General features: G+C 35.5%; 1 protein-coding gene across 8 annotated transcripts in view; it reads left to right on the plus strand.

Moving 5' to 3' along the window:
• Positions 1-20,395, plus strand: part of rapgef2b (Rap guanine nucleotide exchange factor 2b) — a 153,500-nt gene that overhangs the window by 106,877 nt on the left and 26,228 nt on the right. For all 8 annotated transcript variants that reach the window (XM_088911657.1, XM_088911694.1, XM_088911675.1 and 5 more), the window contains 5 exons: positions 8,944-9,075; positions 13,675-13,852; positions 16,959-17,095; positions 17,815-17,973; positions 18,594-18,746. In XM_088911657.1, coding sequence (XP_088767783.1) covers positions 8,944-9,075; positions 13,675-13,852; positions 16,959-17,095; positions 17,815-17,973; positions 18,594-18,746 — 759 coding nt within the window. The remainder of the gene's footprint in view (positions 1-8,943; positions 9,076-13,674; positions 13,853-16,958; positions 17,096-17,814; positions 17,974-18,593; positions 18,747-20,395) is intronic.

The raw sequence follows: 20,395 nt of genomic DNA on the forward strand, positions 1-20,395 counted from the left end.
TTAATTCCATACTAAGACGGGGAAAAAAAAGACTTTGAAGCTGTGGAGCCTGTTATTTACTATCAACCATGTGTAAATAGTGTTTAATTTTCCTTTTACAGCTGCAGTTTTAATTACTCTAACCAATTGAAGAGAATAGCTGTGTTATTTTTAGTGACAGGACCTGGGCCTCAGCTTTAGCCTCTTTCAAAAATGATAAAAGAATCATTTGTCTGCTTTATTTTGGCATTAACAATAATAAAGCATTTTTTTTTATTAGGACCACATAAAAATAATCTATAATAAAGTTTTGTGATACAAGTTGTTCATGTTTTTTATTAAACAGTAGAATCTGTTTTTCTAGTTTTACATTTAAACAGTCCAAATGGTTTTGAACAAGTAGGAGAGGAGAATGAATCATCCTCTCATCTAGATAATAGCTTGTGTGATGTAGGTGTAAACACTTTTGCTTTCCAGTTAGGATAGCATGCTTCTGGTGTTAATAGGAAAAATCTCAACACCATCCCCTTAACATTTGAATGTGATGAAAGATCTTGGGTTTGGTTCAAAAATCCCAAGCCGTCATATTGAAATTGTTATGCAGTCAAATTTAATACATTAATCTGTTTTATGCTCCTTATTCCATTGTATTTTTTCATCTTGTAAACATTTCTCAAACCTGTTTGCTGTATTGTATGTAGAAGCTATTTATGAGAAGAGATGTTTGTTTACCACAACAAAGTATCTTAAAATAAGCAAATGGAATGGCAGTCTTTATGATTTAATGGCTATCTTCAGCAATCTTGGGTGCAAGTAAAAATTATGACAGGCTGAAAAGAAGAGGTAGTTTAAGAATAATAGGAAAAAAATAAGGCTCAGAGCATTTTGTGGGTCCATGTTGCTGTTTTTACATAAGCTGTTACCAGCCTGCACTCTATATACTCATACATTTTCTTATTCAATACAGGCAAATACAATGATAATACAACAGTGAAATTTAAATATCCATTAAAAATAAAAATATAACCACTATAAAATGCATTTTGGACTTTGAGCTTCGTCTTTCCTCGGTTTGACTTGTTTACACTTCAGTGCCAATGCCGTCATTCTGTCTGATGAGATCAATAAGAATTAGTTATTTATTAGACAGTGACTGTAACTTTCTTTTTGACCTTGGCATCTGTGAAAGTTAAATATAAGAAAGATCTGTTCTTTGTGTAAGCCTGATCTTTGAGCCAGGAGCATGGCTTATGGCACAGAAGAGATGTAAAACTGTTATTGTGAGCCTTATTTGAGAGAGTGATGGTCGGTATGTGAGCCCCAGGCTGTGTAAGAGGACCCCGCAAAGTTTTACTGTTATTGAGAATTTCTCGTCTTATTTTTACATCCTTGGAGCTGGCAGTTTGCCTCAATTAGTTTTTGTTTCCCATTAGTTGCAGATTTGGTGCTTTGTTAAAAAGTGATTGAATTTCCCGTTTTGCTCCCATTGATTTTTATCTTGTGATACGTTTAGGTTTTTGAAGGACAAATCCACAGGAATATTTAATTTCCTAGTTTTAGCTGTGTCTTTCAAAAATAACCTTACTGTAATCTTTAAATCAGCTAGGCCCTAAATGCTTAGATAACAAACTACAGGATGTCTGTTCATCAATCCCATAATAATTAATGTGTTAATATACAGACCTATTGAGACATTTTTATCAATGTTAAACCTTTTTACTTTTTTGTTCATTCCATTCATTTTTAATTATTGTCTGTTTCAGTCTGGGGATTTTTTTGCTGTAAAATATTTAAAAGATGAACACAGTGTTGTTCTAGGTTTAAAAATACCTCATGTCCTGACTGATTTCACAGGATAGCTAGGATCACTGGTTGAGAAGAGTAAGTGGATGCTGTATTGGCTTGAGAGAAGTTCCTTTTTAGATTAAATTAAACCATTTGTATACAGTATGAACCTAATTTGATCATTATAAACTCAGAAGATACCCATTTGGGAATTTTAAGATGAGTAGTTAAGTACCTGTGATATTTGATTCATGGGCCCTCCATAAATGAATAATTCCTTAAGCAGACCATGTGCAATATTGCATTATGATAATGTTCTACGGAATGGTGGCAGTTTTTATAGTATGTTAATGGAAAATGTTGCCCTCTTATGCTATTGTTAATTTGTTCTGGGTTAATTTGTTAATGGTCTCCCACTTTCTCTTGGGGAAAATAATTGTAAGATTGAATGTGTGTGGTAATTATAAACTTTTCAGTGGACTTTGATCTTATATACAAAATTATGTGCCCGTATTACTTACACATATTACAAAGAAATGTTTACATTATTTTCGTCCACATAAGGGATATTGAGCCAGTATGTTAGGCCTCAGATGTTGTAGATAAATATTTTCAGGCTAGCAGTGCACCTAATACAGAACTATTAGCTGCCTTTATGATATGCAGAATGCTGTTATTAAGTAATTACCACTTCAGAAATTGTGCTCATGTTACCCTCTCAACACCTGCACCAACTAAATGAGATTTTACATAGCCAGAACACTAGGTCTTGCTTTGCAAGATGTAAATTACTTGAAATATATCCATATGATGATAAATTGTCAACCAATGCCATATTTTTACTGATGAGAAAAAAATTATAATAGATTTAAAATGAGCACAACTCTTTCATATACTGCACATTTTTGAAAAAAATCCTATAGTATAAACCTTGAAATTCATTTTGACACGTGGAAATTTAAATTGCATTGCCATTTGAAATGAATTGGACATAGATACTGGTTCCGTCATAGTGTTTTAGTAGCTGAATATATAATAAATGGTGGGATGTCCATTATAATATAACCTAATTATAGAGGAGCTACAAAACTGTCAGCCTTTTGAATATCTTAATAGCTTGCTTAGATGGCAAATTTAATGTGGCAGACAGAAATCAAGTATGAATTTTAATAAAATCACTGTAGTAGTCTATATAGATTTATCATGTTACTGAAGTAATTATATTAAGTAAGCATTGAAAACTTTTGCAAATAATAAGACTACTTATCTCTAGCAGGTACGCTGTATGATTGTTTCCTAGTACTTCTGCAGTGGATTGATGTCATAATTTTATCTTGTGTTCTTTATTCCAGTACTCACACAAGTCAAGTCAAATGAACTATTATCTTTTTCATACTTGGAAGCTTTAGTATTATATTTTTAATTATCTGACAACATGATTATCCTAAATAGTGTTACTCCCACTTTAGTGACAGTGGCCTATTCTTTAATCATGTTTAAGGTTGCTGTTTAGATATTAGGATCCACATTAACAATCTAGGTGTTGGTGTAGGTCCAAATTAATGTTTCAATTTACTGGTTTTCTTGATCAAGGTCATTTGCTTCTGTTGTAACTGTGTTCATTACTCATTCTTTTAAAATACCAGAGAATTGGCTTAAATAGAGATTATATATAATTTATTTTTCATTGTCATTTTATTTTTCTTTAGAGATTGCACAAATGCCTTCCTCTGGAGGATCAGTTTTATTTTTGTAGAAAAACTCAAACCAAAAACATGGAATTGTAATGCTTTTGTGTGTGGCTTACTGGAAGGAAGATATGATGTGGATCAGAATCTAAAAAAAGCGAATTGGGTTCAGTAATCACTGGTTTTACGTGGAACAGAATGTTTTACAGCACACCAAAACAGCTTGTCTCCTAGCATTGGAGGAGGGACAGCAACATCAGGCTCCTCCCTGCTGCTATTTAAGGGCCAGGTGAAAGGTGGGCCAGAGTTCACTCTCCTGGTTTGCATAGGGACTCTTTCTCCTAGATCCCGTCCAGAGGAGAGGTGTCTGCTACTATTTCATACTTGAGGTTGTTTTGATGTCGCATTACTAATATGGCCTCAGAATTAATTCATTTGACGCTGGTAACAATATGAACTACTCAGATTACCACCTTTGGGGGGAGAAAAAACTGAGACTGTAATAAAAAATGCAAACTTTATTTCTTTTCTTTTTCTTCCAAAGCATACCGACTATGGTATCCTGAATTCACATGCATTACTATATGTGTTTTTTTATTTTTTATGGTATGTTTCAGTGGAAAGTTTGGAGAATTGTTTTTTGCATTTTCAAATGTTCAGCTGTTACTGTGTAGAAAATATGGGGGAATTTCTATCATGGACTTCTTCATAAATTAAGGATTTTTTTTCCATTTAGGGGGCTTTGCAATCTGCACCACATTTAATGTGATGTAATTTGGAATGTGAGAAAGCTTTTATTAATTGATTCCCTGTTTGGCTCATACAAGAGGTTACATCTGTAGCACATTCCCATACATCCATCCTTTCTATAGCTTGCCTTGAGCTGTCAGCATGGCATTGAATGCAGGAGGAAAGCTTTAGAATGTCCTTTTCAATTTCATTCTGGAATGAAAAGAAACTTAATATTTAGCAGATTTACAAAGTCAAAAAGTATATTTTTTATGGTAGGTGCACTGACTGTTTATTGAATGGACATAAGTAAATGCATTATGCTGATTTGTCATCAACAAGGTTGTTTACTAGCTTGTGAAAGTCACAGGCTAGTAGTGTTCATGGCATTGAAAGCATAGCTGTAACATTCTCATCTTGTAAGAAATCCAGTATAATGCGAGCAACATGATGATGTGCATTGATCTGCTGGAATGTTTCCACCTCGAGATGAGCCTGCAAGAAGGTTGCAAGTGAGATCTAAGGACTTGATCAATGTAGTAGTGTAAAGTCAGGATGCCTACAATCACTAATTTTTGTAGCAGCTAGACACTCCTGCCCAGGCTATCACACTTGGATGAAAATGTGTTGAATTTCGTGCAATATCACAAATAATGGTCTTCCAGATCATGGCTTATAGACTGTGAAAGGTCTTGCCAGTTTAGAAATTGCAGTGTGAACACAGCAGACAGCACACAACTGCGTGCTGATTAAGTCTAGCCCCCAACAGGCTGATCTTGTTAATATATTGTTTTCTTGATATCTTGTAAATACATAGTTTTCATGAGCAATTAATTTGTCAAAATGACACCAGAAACATTTGCTGAATATCCAAAATGCATTTAAATTATTTTTCTGAAAACATGCTTGCAGGTGGAATGATATTTTATGATGCTCATTATGTATGTGAACAGCATTACAAATATGTGTAATCTTGTATAGCGCTTTACAGGTAAAGGGGACTCCCCTCCACCACCACCACCACCAATGTGCAGCATCCACCTGGATGATGCGACAGCAGCCATAGTGTGCCAGAACGCTCACCACACATCAGCTATCAGTGGGGAGGAGAGCAGAGTAATGAAGCCAGTTCATAGATGGGGATTATTAGGAGGCCATGATTGGTAAGGGCCAATGGGAAATGTGGCCTGGCTTCATTACACCTGGACACCAGGGTTACACCCCTGCTATTTTCGAGAGATGCCCTGGGATTTTTAATGACCACAGAGAGTCAGGACCTCGTTTTTACATCTCATCCAAAGGACGGCGCCTGTTTACAGTATAGTGTCCCTGTCACTATACTGGGGCATTAGGACCCACATGGAACGCAGGGTGAGCGCCCTCTGCTGGCCCCACTAACACCTCTTCCAGCAGCAACCTTAGTTTTTCCCAGGAGGTCTCCCATCCAGGTACTGACCAGGGTCACACCTGCTTAGCTTCAGTGTGTTGCCACTTGTGAGTTGCAGGGTGATATGGCTGCTGGCTACACATGAGGAACTGAATTTGTACGTTTATTCTTCTTTAAATTCCGCTCTGGGCTTCTAGATTCAGGATTCCTCAAGTTCCCCCTAAATTTATGCCTGTTACATGTATTAAAATCCTTTGGGGATCTTCTTGGAAATAAAAAGTCTTCTTGGGGATTGTATTGAAACCTGACTTTATCAACACCTAAACTTTGTAAACTTTGTGCCCAGACAGTTGCTGTGTTAACTCCTGTAACTGCCATAAACTGTTTTGAGAAACATGGCCTGAGATGCAAATTTCTCCTGCTAAAAACATTGGCCAATTAACTCAAAAACATTTTACGGGTAGAATTATTATATATCAAGATAGATATAAAGTGCCTTCCAAAAGTATTAGGATGGTGAAGTCTAAATGGGGATTTTCACTAAGGACGTATAATAAATATAATTTCTTTCTATCCTTATTGAACAATTAAATAGTGCTGATCCATTATATTTTGAAGGAGCAGAAACATTGTGACAATTGGCTGATGGGTGTCTCAGAGTGGTCAGGTGTATATTTTGGGCTAAATAGGTACTTGTAAAAAAGGATGTGAACATAGCAAACTGTGTTGCTTTGATTGCAGTTTTTGGAGGCAGAAGTTTAAATAAAAATGTGAACTTTAGAACATTGAATTACAGAAAAGTGCTGGTTTGAATCTTAAAAGAAAAATTCTATCAGACATTCCACAGAAAATGGGTATACCAAAATGAACAGCTGGTGAGAAAAAAACAGGTATAGAATAATTACTAATAATACCTGTCCAAGGTCACCTAAGAAAAACATCTGTAGGTGGTGATAAAAAAAAAAATGATCGGAGCTGTCAAGGACAAATCTAAAATAACTGTTGGTGCAAAGGCCAACAACCTGCAGAGTACAGGGTGAAGGTATCGAAGACGTTTCAGAAGACTGAGACAGCAGAAATACAAAGGCTACACTGCAACATTCAAGTTTCTCGTCATAACCAAGAACAGAAAAGACAGATTAGAATTTTCTCAAGTTTTATGGGCAAATGGAACAAAGGTAAACCTTTACCAAAGTAATTAAAAGGTTAAGCTGTAGAGGAAGAAAGCATGCACAGATGCATAGAACACTATGTCATTTGTGAATCATAGCAAAGGTATTTGTCCTAGCCTAACTAACGATAGCAGCAGCAGGATGAATTCTGAAATTTATAGAAACATTGTCTTCTGATGTAGAAGAAAATGCTTCCATGAATATTGGTCAGTGATTTGCCATGCAACAATCCTAAGTGCAGCCATTGAGTTCATCATAAGGTGATCAATCCAATTGAGCATGCATTTAACCAAAAAACTAAGGTAGAGCACCCAGAGAACAAGGCTGGAAGTGACTGCAGCAGAGTTTTGACAAAGCATCGCAAATGATTATATGCAATATGGAGAACTCAACAGATTGCCTTACTGTTTTTTCTTTGAGTATGACCGGATGCGTCCATTGAATAATCCAATAATAAAAAGTGAATTATAAATTATTATATTACTTTCTCCATCACAAATGCAACTTGCTTATTTTAAAAACAGAAATAATAGTTCTGGCTCTGCTATCCAAATTCCTTGGGAGGGCACTGTATAACCTTTATAACTGCATAAATCATGTTGTGTTTTGTATGACCACCTTTTTTTCTTCGCTGTTGACGTGTAGCCTGTAAGGCTAATTCCCAGTTTAATTGTGCAGTTAATTCCAAACATGGTATCATTCTACAGAGTGTACCTTTAACATCTGACAGACTGTCATTCTTGTATATACCAAGATAGTTGCATGGCCATCATTTTGTTCTCATACCTCAAGCTGCCTCCCTGAATGATTTCCCCACCCACAGCAGCTCATTGGCTGCCTGTTGAAATGCAGCCTCTTTTGCAAACTGCTCCTGTTTGCTTGGCAAATTAACTCCAGGCTGGGTAGGTATTATTCCAGTGACAACACAGTTAATATATAGAAAGATGGGTTTCTGGCATCAACCAACATGATAGCTGCCTGACAGCAATCTTGCTGGCAAACCTTTAATTGTCATTGTCTCGGAAACACCTCCACTTATTTATTTGAAACAGATTTCTTTACACATAGACTAACCTGATTTGTACCTCAGATGCTAGAGGATGCACCCGTAGCGTGTCATCACATGCTTGGAGAAACATTCTGTAGTATTTGCTTGTTTCTTTTAAACTGCTGTGTAGTGAGTCAACTTAAAACTTGGTAGGTTTGATTCTAAATGAATTTCTTAATTCATAAAAAATACAATTTTTAATTCTAAAATTCTCATGATGATTCTAATTTTATTATGTTAATCAGTTGTTGATTTTTTTTTGGTCAGACTTTGAGATATAGATACAAGTGTTAATCAGGTGATAAATGATTAAATGTTAATATTAATATAACATAAATTATTTATACTTATTCATTAATTCTTACAAATTGTTTTTTGTAAACATTGATTATTTTAATTATACATAGTGTTTAATTTAAAAGCAAGATGGATTGTTGTGATCCTTTTCAGACATTAATGTCGACTTGGCCATTTGTTAAAAACGTATTCTCAAAGAGGGAGCTTTGATATATCCGATACGTTTACAAGGTGTCTTGACAATAGGGTTCAGTTTCTTCTGTATTGAAGTTTACTTTAATCATGAAAAGTGAGTCAGTTCTATGCTTGCAGCAGTAGTAGACATTTAAATGTCCTTTTCACCATGGATTAAATATACATTTCTGCTTTTGGGAACAGATTTTGGATTAATCTCAGCATAAGATATTTTCTCAAGAAGTGCTCAGACTTGTTTGTTTACGTTTTGTCACACTGTTGGTGTTTATTTGTATTGTCTGTTGAAGATTCTTAAACATTGTCCATCAATATCTCCTTTGTTAGGTATTGTACTGTCTTCTCAACATGTATGCTCAAGATTCTCCTAAATCATAGCGCTCTGTTTTTTCTTGGGAATTTGGTACTATCATATCTGAACTACTTGGAAGTACTGTAAATTCTAATGTGCTACCAGCTAATGCTTTGTCAGTGATTCTCTATGCATTATATTATCTTTTTTTGAAGAGGTAATTTGTAGACATGAGAGTATTCCTTAAATGTAATAAAACAAGCGTTTTTATCCTATTTTGCATAATCTTGTGGTGGTGCTGATGTTTTTTTTCTTTGTGTATGTTAGTTTACAGTGAGCCAACTTGTATTTACTGCTCATTTTGTTTTATGCAGCTTCCTGCAGACTTCACCAAGCTCCATCTCACAGACAGCCTTCATCCACAGGTGACCCACGTTTCATCCAGTCACTCAGGATGTAGCATTACAAGCGACTCGGGAAGCAGCAGCCTGTCAGATATTTACCAGGTAAGCAGGCTATTAGTTTTGTAGACTATGACTTTTTTTTAAAAGCACCATGGAAACTTTTTTCTGGTCTGTGCAGGAAAAAGAAATTTAGACAAAATTGTTTGGGTATTTAAAAAAGTAATTCCCATAGATTCCATTTATGCTACCAAAATATATAAAGTGGAGTCCCAGTTAAAAATAAAATTATGCAACATACATAAAATGAACAGAAATCCTTACTACACACTTTGACAAACATGTTTGGGAAACATTTATGATTGAAAACCATAATTCACAATTATTGTTGGATATATAATTATCAAGTGCTGAAAATTAAAAAAAAATAGCAAAGTATTTTTATTTATCTTATGTGTACCATAAAATGTGTTTTATTTGATGTTTTTTTAGCTGGAATTGCCAAGTTTTTACTACATTTTTGCATCTCCAGTTAAAGATTCATCGTGCAGCCTGTATTTAGGGCAGAGTGAGAATTTGCAGATGTGCTCCACTGACACACCCACCCGTCAGAGTGGTTTTTGGATGTCAGTGCAAGCTTGCAGCGTTTTCCTGTCTGTTTTGCCGAAAGCCAGGAAATCCCCAGCCAGTTAATGCCTGTCATACCCCAGGGGTGTGCACCATTGCAAGTGTAATCCCAGTCACAGCTGGCTAGTGGCGTGACCTGGTTCAAACCGGTGGCATATCATCCACATGGCTCAACCAGTTTTCTGATTAAGCCATGATAGAGACTGTTAGGTGAATCTGCACTTTGATTTATCTTTCAGCTGAATATTTAAAATGTCTACGAATAATAATATTTTGTCTCTTTTTTGTCTCAGTAGAGATTATACTCACTGAATGGATTTTGTAAATTGTAATGCAACAATACTGTTTTATGGGATTCAAAAATTATTTGTATTATTTGATTTTAGGAAATATAGAATTATATCAATATATTTAAATGAAGTGTAGTTTAAAAGAATACACTTTAGTTTCAGGAAACACCATTTCCTCTTTTTTGATGTTTTGGATTAATCAAACATTTAAAATCAACTTTTAATCAAAAGTAATTGAATTTCTTTTGAAAGAGCTTGTGTCTTTGTGCTTTGACTTCTGCTGCGTACAGAACTAAATCTTTAAGCTCTGATTTGCCCACTGCTTGTTACTATATGTAAGGCCATCTGTTTGTCTTTCATTAATACATCCGTAGTGGATCCAAGTGGTCTTTAAGCCTGATGAAAGAGATTCCCTTCCCAGCTACTCCTGATGTGTTCGCTTTGGCTATGAGCACTGGGTTGACTGACTCACTGGACAGGAAGCTTTTAAACATTTCTTATTTTAAAATTCAGACTGCGATAGTAGATAATATAGTAGCAATATCAACTCCAAGTTCACCACAATAGCACAGGAACAGGACAGAACTGAGTCTACTGAGCTACAATTATTGCTAGACATAACATGCAAAATTAAATTAGTACCGAATTCTAGTATTGCTTAAAATGGTCATCCTTAATTAGGCAGCAGTTGTATCAGTGAAAATATATACTGTAAATCAAAGGTCTGTGAACATTACATGTTAAACAAAGATTTTGAAGGCCTTTGGTCCAGTCTTGACATCTGTAATTAAATAGTAAATCAGTGCTTCACTTAAAATTAAAGGGTAAATCAATACTTCACTTTCAATTAGGGGGCATCTTTCTAACATGTCAATAGATAGGTCTTCTGTCTTTAAAATTCAATAGAGAAAGTATAACTTAGATTAGGCCTACTGTTTCATTAAACTTGGAAAAAAAATTAAACTGTCCTATGTTATTTAAAACTATCAAAATATTAATTTTTATGTACTTAAAAACACACATACAGTATTAACTTTTAACATTTTGTAAGATGCATTTTCCTTTTCTATTGTGGTTGTAGAATTATATCCTTTATCATTGCAATGTTATTATACTAAATTGTTGTTTGTTTTTTTTACATGTAAAGAAAGAAACTGATTGCTTCCAGTAATATAAGGTCTATTGCAGACCAAAATAAAACGGAACAATTTAGTTTTGGAGAATATCTGCCCTTAAAAAAGGTTGACAGATGATAAATGCCACCTAAATCGGTGCAATTGTATCAGTGTTGTGTTTGCCCTGTCAACTGAAAATGCTCTATTGTTAGCTCTTCAGTGAGATTTATCGGCTGTGGCTTCTCCGTGGCTGGAAAAGACGGCAGAATGGCAGACCATTTTATATTTGAATAAATCATGAAAGTGGTTCTTCACATGGCTAAAGCACTAATCCAAGAATAGCCCTGTTGAAATATTAATAATCAGCTCTATTCTGTGTGACAGGCATTGCACATTGATAGGTAAACTCATTTAGGGTGAGGAAGATGTATAATAAAATATACAATGTTTGTCTTTTTTTTGTTTAACGTCTGTCGGTGTGAAGCCTATTTTTGGTCACTGTTGTGGTCTGGATTCCATAACTTTACAAATGATACTTTAAACAGTAGGAATTGAGTTTTATGGTCTAGGTAGTTTGTATTTATTGTGTAATAATAATAAAAAAACAATATGCATTTTTAATGGTTTCAAAAGTGTCATTTAATGCCTGACACCTGCTGCAACAATTGAATTTTTGGCCATAAAAATTATCTTGTGTTAATTATTTTTAAATGTAATCACTGTTGGTTTTATTGATATATTATTGGACTGCAGTAAGAGACATTTTGCAGAAAGATAGTATTTCCCCAGTTCTTAGTCATTTCTCCTTTTTATTTAAAGCTTCCACTTCATCTTCATCTTTAATCTTAATTAGAATACTCATCTTTACCTTCTTACTTTTTCTTTTTTCTTTGTTGACTTAAGGGTATTTGAAATAATTGCTGAATAACAGTATAGTTATTATTGCATTACATTTAGAAATAAAACATTTGTTGTGCATCCGCTTCCTTCTAAAATTATGTTGGCAGAGAATCGTTTTAAACTATTTCAAAATGAGCCGTAGTGTATCTGTTTGCCCAACAGTTGTCATTTTTAATGCCATGGTCCTCAGTATTTCAGGTAGGACGATGCTGTCAGAGAACTGACTGGCTATATCTCTAACCTTGGAAATTATTCAGGCTCAGTGCATTGAGGATAATGTTAGACATGACTCCAGACATTTTGGATTCTGGGATTCAAGTTGTTTGACACAGTGCAGTGTTTCCTTTCTTGCTTCTTTCTCCTTAAATAGTCTCATATTCCATTTTTAATATATAATGCTTTGAAATCCCTGAAGAACCCATAGTGCTTGTGAGACCTTTTGCTAGAGTCACGAGTCAGACACAGTGGTGAATCATTTATGGTTTTTTTTGCTTGTCATTTAGAGATACAGGGCATACATTTTTGTAACCCAGGAAATTGTAGTTCAAAAACACTCCTGGCAGCAGAAGCCAGCAAAGATCACTGTGGGAGGTTTTACTTTGTGATGAGGCAAAGCTTGTAGTTCTTTTATAAAGCATGAGGGGGTATAATATGCAAGGTTTTGTTTGCTCTATCCACAGAAAGTGTTTGTGTATTTTCCATTGAAAGTGTCAAATTTCCAAATGTTGCATTTGAAGTGGAGATAAGAAATCAGCACTATTTGTCCTGGCTTTGGCGGAATGTGGAATGAAAAATGAAAATGAGTAAAATATGAAGCAATCCAACCTAATAGAGTGGCAAAGGAAAAATTAATAGGTTAATGTGGAGTGACACTTCATGTCAAGAGTTTTTTATGGCAATGTCCATGTGGGCCCTCCTCCCACAGGAGACTGCTCCAATCCACTTTCCCTTTATCTGTCTCAGCAGGACTTAATGCTTTGATGCTTCTTCCCCATCTGTTTGCTGCTGATTTTGTTGAACAGTTGTGTCAATCAGATATCATCAGCAGGGTGGTAGTGTGGCTTAAGATAAGAATAAGTGGACACCATAATACTAATACTTACAGTATGACAATGCCTCAGGTTAGGAAATAACCTGTACCAAATACTGGAATTGCCATTGTAGTAGCTACTGTACTTGTGAGTGCTTTCACAGTACAGTAATGATGCAGTGGCGCAACTGCATAGAGCTCCCACTCTGTTAACGTTTTATTGGTTTAATCCAGATATGCTGCTCTGGTTGGATTCAGCTGATAGATGTATTCTTGAGGTACAATTTTGGGGTTAAAGATGTTTATAATTATTATAATAATGGTCTTTAAACACATTAGCCTTCTTAATAAGAAAATGTTCAGAGAGTAGCTCTGTGTTGTGTTGATTACTGTTGATGTTTTTGTGTTGTATTTAATATCAGGAATTATTTGGGATTTAGAATTCCAATGTTTTGATGCTTGCAGAAATGATGCATTTACTTGAATATTTAAACCATAGATTGTTAGTCCATACTGTATAAACATTTAATTGTTCATTGTAAGAAGGTAGTTCTAGTGTGCCCTTGTCAGTAAATGTTATGCTATCAACAAACAAGGATTTGAAAATTGCTGTATTTTTTAGTGTATTATGGCATTGTTGGATTCATGTCTGACAATGATGACTGCTCATTTTGTTAACGTCTGTTTATGGCCCAATGTGAGCAGTCTCTTTTGTTGAATTCTGGAAAACTTTGTCTTGTAGGCCACTGAGAGTGAGGCTGGAGACATGGACCTGAGTGGGTTACCCGAGACAGCGGTGGATTCCGAGGAGGATGATGATGAGGAAGATATTGAACGGGCTTCTGATCCCCTAATGAGCCGGGATATTGTCCGCGATTGCCTGGAGAAGGACCCCATGGACAGAACTGATGATGATATTGGTGAGTCAGACCCAAAACAAGGTGGCAGTAGGAATCATCTGTGCATGAAGAATTGGCAGTTTGTACTATGCAGAAGGCCAAGGCTGCATTGGCTTAAGATGAGAGTGAATGTCCTTGAATGGTTCTTCCAAAGAACTATCGTGATAGGAAATCTTGTTGTCCATTTTTTGTTCCCCAACCAAATTGACAACTTGAGAAATTTTGCACAGGAAAATGTTTGAAACCGCACCATCCTGGTGTGCACATTTGGTAAGAACTTGGTAAACCTGTACTTATTACTTAATTACAGCTCTGTTAGAGTTGCTTCTTTACTAATACTTAAGTAATCAACATATTTTAGTTTTTAATTTGTCTTTTTATATTTACCAAGTGATTGACCATTCAGGATTTGGTAAAAAAAGATTAACTTAAAAATGTATTACATCATTTGTAATTAAACAGCATGGAACTCATGTTCCATATGTTTTATAGGGGTTTCACCAAGCACTCAGGCTTCCTCCCACCTCCCAAAGACGTGCTTATTAGCTTAACTGGTCGCTCTAAATTGCTCTGTAATCGACTGGCATCCTGTCCAGTGTATAGTTCTTTTTCTAAACCCTGTATTTCCAGGGTTCTACGACCCTTACCAGGAACTAGTTGCTTTCTGACAATGGCTAAATTATATATATATGTATACTATGACACAGTATTTTTTAAAAAATAGATCTAAGTAGGGCTCTGCAATATAGACCTACATTTATTTCTACAAGATAATCTTGTGACCACAAAAGTAAACATGACAAATTGGGCTCTTTGTTTTTTATAAAGAGGATTCATGTCTGCTTTGTTTCCTCTGCATTCATCCTGAGGATGTGTACTAGTTCATGAAGGATGTCTTCATAGATTTTTTTTACTAATGCGTCTGCTAAAAGCTTTATAATTCTTTTTGGAAGGAAGTGTGTACTTTTTGTTAGTTTCTTAATAAAATAAAAGCAGATACTTGCACAGCTCTGCTTGTGAGATTGTGTTATTTGACTCTGTGATCCGATTTCCCAGTGTATGCAGATGTGTAGACATCAGTTACTTGTTTTGCACTAGCTGAAGTAAAATGTGTCCAGCGATTGCACTAAACACCCACCTTGATACATTAGCCTTGTTTCTGTTCTGTTTTCTATTATTCAGATCATGCTGAAATTATGAATAGTTATAGTACTTAGTTATATATAGCAATGAAATGCTACACCCTCAAGATGTGCTAGTAACACCCACTATTGATGTTAAGTTTGAGTGGACTCATTATTTTAGCAAGATATTTTTAAACTTTAAAACCACCCACATAACCTCCCTGAACCAATTTACAGGTATCCGTTTTCTAACTGCTGCATTTGGTTCAGGGTCATGTGAGAGCCAGAGTCTATCCTGGCAAGCAACGGGCGGGAATACACCTTGGACAGGATGCAAGTCCACACTCACACCAGGGCCAATTTTCCCACAAGCCAATTAACATGACAGTGTGTCTTCGGACCAAGGGAGGAAACTAGAGCACATGAAGGAAAGCCACTTGAACGCAGGGAGACCTTACAGACTCAATGTAGATAGCACCCCGAAGAATTGAACCCAAGGCCCCAGTGCTGCAAGGCTGCAGTACTGTTCACTGTGCCACCATGCTCCCGTTTTAGTCTTGATACCAAATGAAAAATTAAGGACCGTGTAACAGAAAATACACAAAACAGGTATATGGAGCACATTTAGAATTTAATCAATTCAAAGTCAGGGAACTTGCTTTTAACTCACAACAATGAGAACAAAATAAATTGCTGGTGTTTACGTTTCATAGAAAAACTGTGAACTTGTTTTACCTAGTGACGCAGTCATAAAGGGCCTGAAGAAGAATTACAAGCAGTGCAACACTTGATCTGAATCCTTTTTGGATTAAAGGTCTTAATTTTAAAGTCTTGGGGTTTTCTTTTTGGTATTTGCATTTTCACACAAGACACAAAATATTAGAATTTATAACTGAATTACAGAATTTTTTCCCCAAATGTCAAAAGAGGAATAAAATCAGAGTCAGTGTCAGTTTGAAAAGTGATTTATATATATTATTTCTGTCTGGCTATGCAGTAGTTAAGCAAAATAATAAGAAAAACAGTTCACATTGACATTGTAGAGAAACTAATCAAATTTATCAGGCCATTTTCTGGGTAGTTCAATGGTAAAAGGTTTATGTAGAGGGGATGAAGTAGGATAATTGGGGGTAAAAGACAGTTTGCAGTAATTTTTTCTGAAATTTGATATGAGAAGCCTTTTAGAAGTGTTTAGAATCTAAGAATAATAAGAGTTACTGGTCTCCAATTTGTCATTATTACTGCAGTTGCATTTATCAAGATACGTGAAATCTGCAGTGCCATGTGTCCAATATTGCTATTGCCTTCACAAGTTAAAGTCACAGGATGGTTAGACTGTGGTGCATAATAATGTGTAACACAATCTGGCTTCATGACCATTTCCGTTCTTTGCATGAATGCACTTCTATTTCATATAATGAGGCAAGTTTACATTTGCAGCAGTGATAAAATTCAGTGTTAACACTATTTAATCATATCAACATATTAATCAAGAATGTTCTTTTCCTACGGAATTCTAATACGTTTCGAACAGTCAGATATATTTAACATAAACACCTACATTTTTTAATTTTGTTTTGCCAAACTTTGGGACCTTCCCTCAAAGGGGATACGTACATTTCTGCTGTTTGTTTGTCTGGACAAAATTATTCATGATCTCTTGCTTAACTGTTACAAAATTGAGCTGTCTCAATTTTTTTTCTTTACAAATTACTTCTCTCTTATTGTATATTTTTTCTCCTAAGTATTTAAAACTATACAGACCTTGCAACAAGAGAGAGGGAAATTTAATTAAATTATTTGTATTCTTAAACCATTTGGAGGCCATTTCAGTGTACTGTATGTGGCTTTTCAGTAGGGTCATTTTTTTAGTTTAGTGAAGGAGAAGTTAAATGATCAAGGAGTCTTCTTATCTGTTATGATCCAATCACACCTTTACTGAGTACTAGTGTTTTGACACCTTTTTTATTTGAATACAAGTTTAATCTTTTTCTTTTTCACAGAACAATTACTGGAATTCATGCATCAGCTGCCTGCATTTGCTAACATGACAATGTCAGTGAGGAGGGAGCTCTGCGCGGTGATGGTGTTTGCCGTGGTAGAACGGGCCGGAACAATAGTCCTCAATGACGGGGAGGAGGTCAGTAGAATTTGTTTTTCTCCAGGCCTTTTCTCATGTTCAATCTTTAATAGCACAGTGGATTGTCACATTATTAAATGCAAAAGTATGGGCTCTTTTGTGGCCTTTGTGGACCTTGAAATCATAAAATTGATTGCATTCTGCACTCGTGACATGGATCACTTAACTGGGCTTTCAGAGCATAAAGGGCACTATTTTTAAAGATGAGGTTTTCATTTGTGCTGTGACACATAAAAGTTTGCTTGGAGTACATCTGAGCAAAATATGCTTTGAATGTTCAGGGTTTGAACACTGACAACTTCGTATTGATCAGTATTCTTTTATTTGGTGATTCAAAATCACCCACAGATACAACTCCAATTACAACACCCTGTTTCCATTCAACCAGAAGAGAAGGCTTTGAAGTCATCAGCACTCTTTTCTGATGCACATAAACAAAACTGTACCAATGTTAAAAATGTTTAATCCACTATCTGCAATGCTGATGAGGGGTTTATGCAGTATAGCCAAGAGCTACTAAATCTATACTATGTTAGGTACCCAGCATACAGCACTTTCTTTGCTTTCCTCTACTGCTTTACATACAGTACTCCTTTTTTTCCAATTCTGCCTGAAAGGTATCATTCTCTCTAGAGAGCCAGACATATGCTTTAATTTCACAATCATTAGTTCAGTCTGAAACTGCCAGAAAATGTTCACTGATGTCATTTTTTGTGCAGCTGGACTCCTGGTCAGTAATTTTGAATGGGTCTGTGGAAGTGACGTACCCTGATGGTCGAACAGAAATCCTGTGTATGGGGAATAGCTTCGGGGTCTCTCCAACACTGGAGAAGGAATACATGAAAGGGGTGATGAAAACCAAGGTGGATGACTGCCAGGTAGGTGTCCTCGTCGAGTTGTAGGCAGCAGAATTTCAATCCTTAGCTTTCAGGCTTGAAAAATGAGCAGAAATAAAACTGCATTCATTTTGGAGTCATGAGGAAAGATTTGAGAACTCCAAGAATACGTATTCTAGGAGTAGTAATCATAATAAGGTTATTTTTTCATATTCCAAATTATGTATTACTATTTGTAATTAAAAGCAAGTGGCGCTTTAACAGTCAAATTGTATTTTGTGTGGCTAGTCAAAATAAATGAATACATTATTATGTATATCATGAAAATGGCAGATGGGTTTTAAATGGTATAAAATGTGTGGTATTTGTTATTTTGTTGATAGAGATAAAGCCTTTAAAATCTAAAATGCAGGTGGTCAGTGTCTGGTTTACACAACAGTATCCCAGTGCAATTAAATAGTTAAGTACTTCTGAGATATAGTGACAGATACTGGAAGTTTTAAAATTATGACCTTTTAACTCGTAGAAGTCCCTCATCTTTGCCGGGAAAACCCGTTTTGTCACCACTGATTCTGAAACAAGCTATTTTATATATGTATGTTGGATATGAAACTGATGCAGCTATTGGAATCCCCAAATTAATATTTTCTATTTCCTTTCAGTTTGTATGTATCGCCCAGCAAGATTATTGCTGTATTCTCAACCAAGTGGAGAAGAACATGCAGAAGGTGGAAGAGGAAGGAGAAATAGTGATGGTGAAGGAACACCGGGAGTTGGATCGTACAGGGACTAGGAAAGGACATATCGTTATTAAGGTATGACGGAGCCAAGAGTCCTGTTAGTAACACTTGAGCTGAAGACTTTTTATAAATGTACCAAGCATAAAACAGTTTAGGCTTTTCTTTGTATTTGGACTGAAATAACCATACCACCAACCAAAAGAATAAACAGGTGGATAATAAACACCACTGTTAACACTGTCACAATCAGAAATAGAAGTTACTGTGTGTTCAGTAATTTATCTTTAAATGTATTAGATTTTATTTACTGAGCTCCTTTAAATAATAAAAAAGTCAAAATTCCTATTAAACCTCCACTTTATGCTTTATGCATCTCGGTTATAATGTAATATTTGAAAACATAGAACGTCCCTCCTTTTTCAAGAAGGACATTTTGCATTCAGTGCAAATTGCATAATTTTTTGGTTGCAGCCTTTTCTTTGTAATCTTGATAGCTGTTTCTTTGTGTTACTTCCCTTCCTGTAGAAACTTTCCTTCATATTCACTCCTCCTATGCTGTTTTAGTCATGGATGACAGTGGATCTTGCTGCCTCAGTATTTCTCTTTTCTTTAGTGGCTAATTTCTACAGTATTTACAGGGTTCTATTCCTTGTACTATAGATGCCATGAGCATAGGTGCACATGCCTTTTTAGGAGTTCTAGGGATTATTCTGATCATCTCTGTTGTTTCTTTTATGTATTGTTGCAACATTTTGTCATCAGCTATCCAACATTCTTTTAGTGTTTCTAATTTCCTTACTATCCTTATTTCTTATTGTATTATTAAGCTCACTGATGTGAAGTGCCTGTCAAAAAGAGCTATGAAACCTCTGAGAGCATGTTCAGCCTGAAGCAGGCCTGCTGATGTTCCAAATCCTAATCGTATGTCAGGGCTTTTGAAGTACACCTCACAATCCAATACAAAACCAACTTGTGAGGGAAGACCAAACATGTTTATGCCCTTGGGTTTGGCTTTTTTGGTACAAACTGAAGGTATAGCAATTTGTAAAAAAATAGAAGGTCTACATGTTTACAAAGAACTTAGTTGAATAACTTGCTATATCAGCAAATGCTTTGTTGTCTGAAATGTAGAATTTCGGTGACTTCAGATTTCAGTTTGGGATATGTATTAATTCAGGTAATTACAGTAAAAACAAGTGACAAGACCTAAACAATGTAACAGAATGATATCTTGCATGTTACTTTTGGCATACAATGGGCAAAGCTATGCTCAGTCTTTTTTCATGTCATCACCTGAACACCCTGTCTCCTCTTCTGCCTTAATATCTGCCTCAGCAATATCTTAAAAAAATCTATGTATGAACTATTCTGTCGAAATCACCTCTATTATGAGAGCCTTACCTCCTACATGATGACAGTATAACCCTTTGATTCACATAAAATGTCTTCAGCACAGACCTTGTGTCCACTACATAAGACGTTTATAAAAGTATTTTAGTAAAGATTTGCATTTCTCTGAAGTCAAAAGTGAAATATCCTGAGGTAATTTGTGTTTTTTTGTAATGGGTTAACCTGATTTAAAACATTTCTTCTTTTTATGCAGAAGAAGTGGGTAAATATTCTCATAGATTTTAACTGGAAAATAATCCAAAATATTGCAGTCTATTCTGGCTTAGAAACCTTAGAAAACGCATTCATAGAATACAATACAATGCATCCTAGGT

Source organism: Atractosteus spatula, chromosome 1 (genome assembly GCF_055471065.1).
Source record: "Atractosteus spatula isolate fAtrSpa1 chromosome 1, fAtrSpa1.hap1, whole genome shotgun sequence".
In the NCBI taxonomy this organism is placed as follows: Eukaryota; Metazoa; Chordata; class Actinopteri; order Semionotiformes; family Lepisosteidae; genus Atractosteus; species Atractosteus spatula.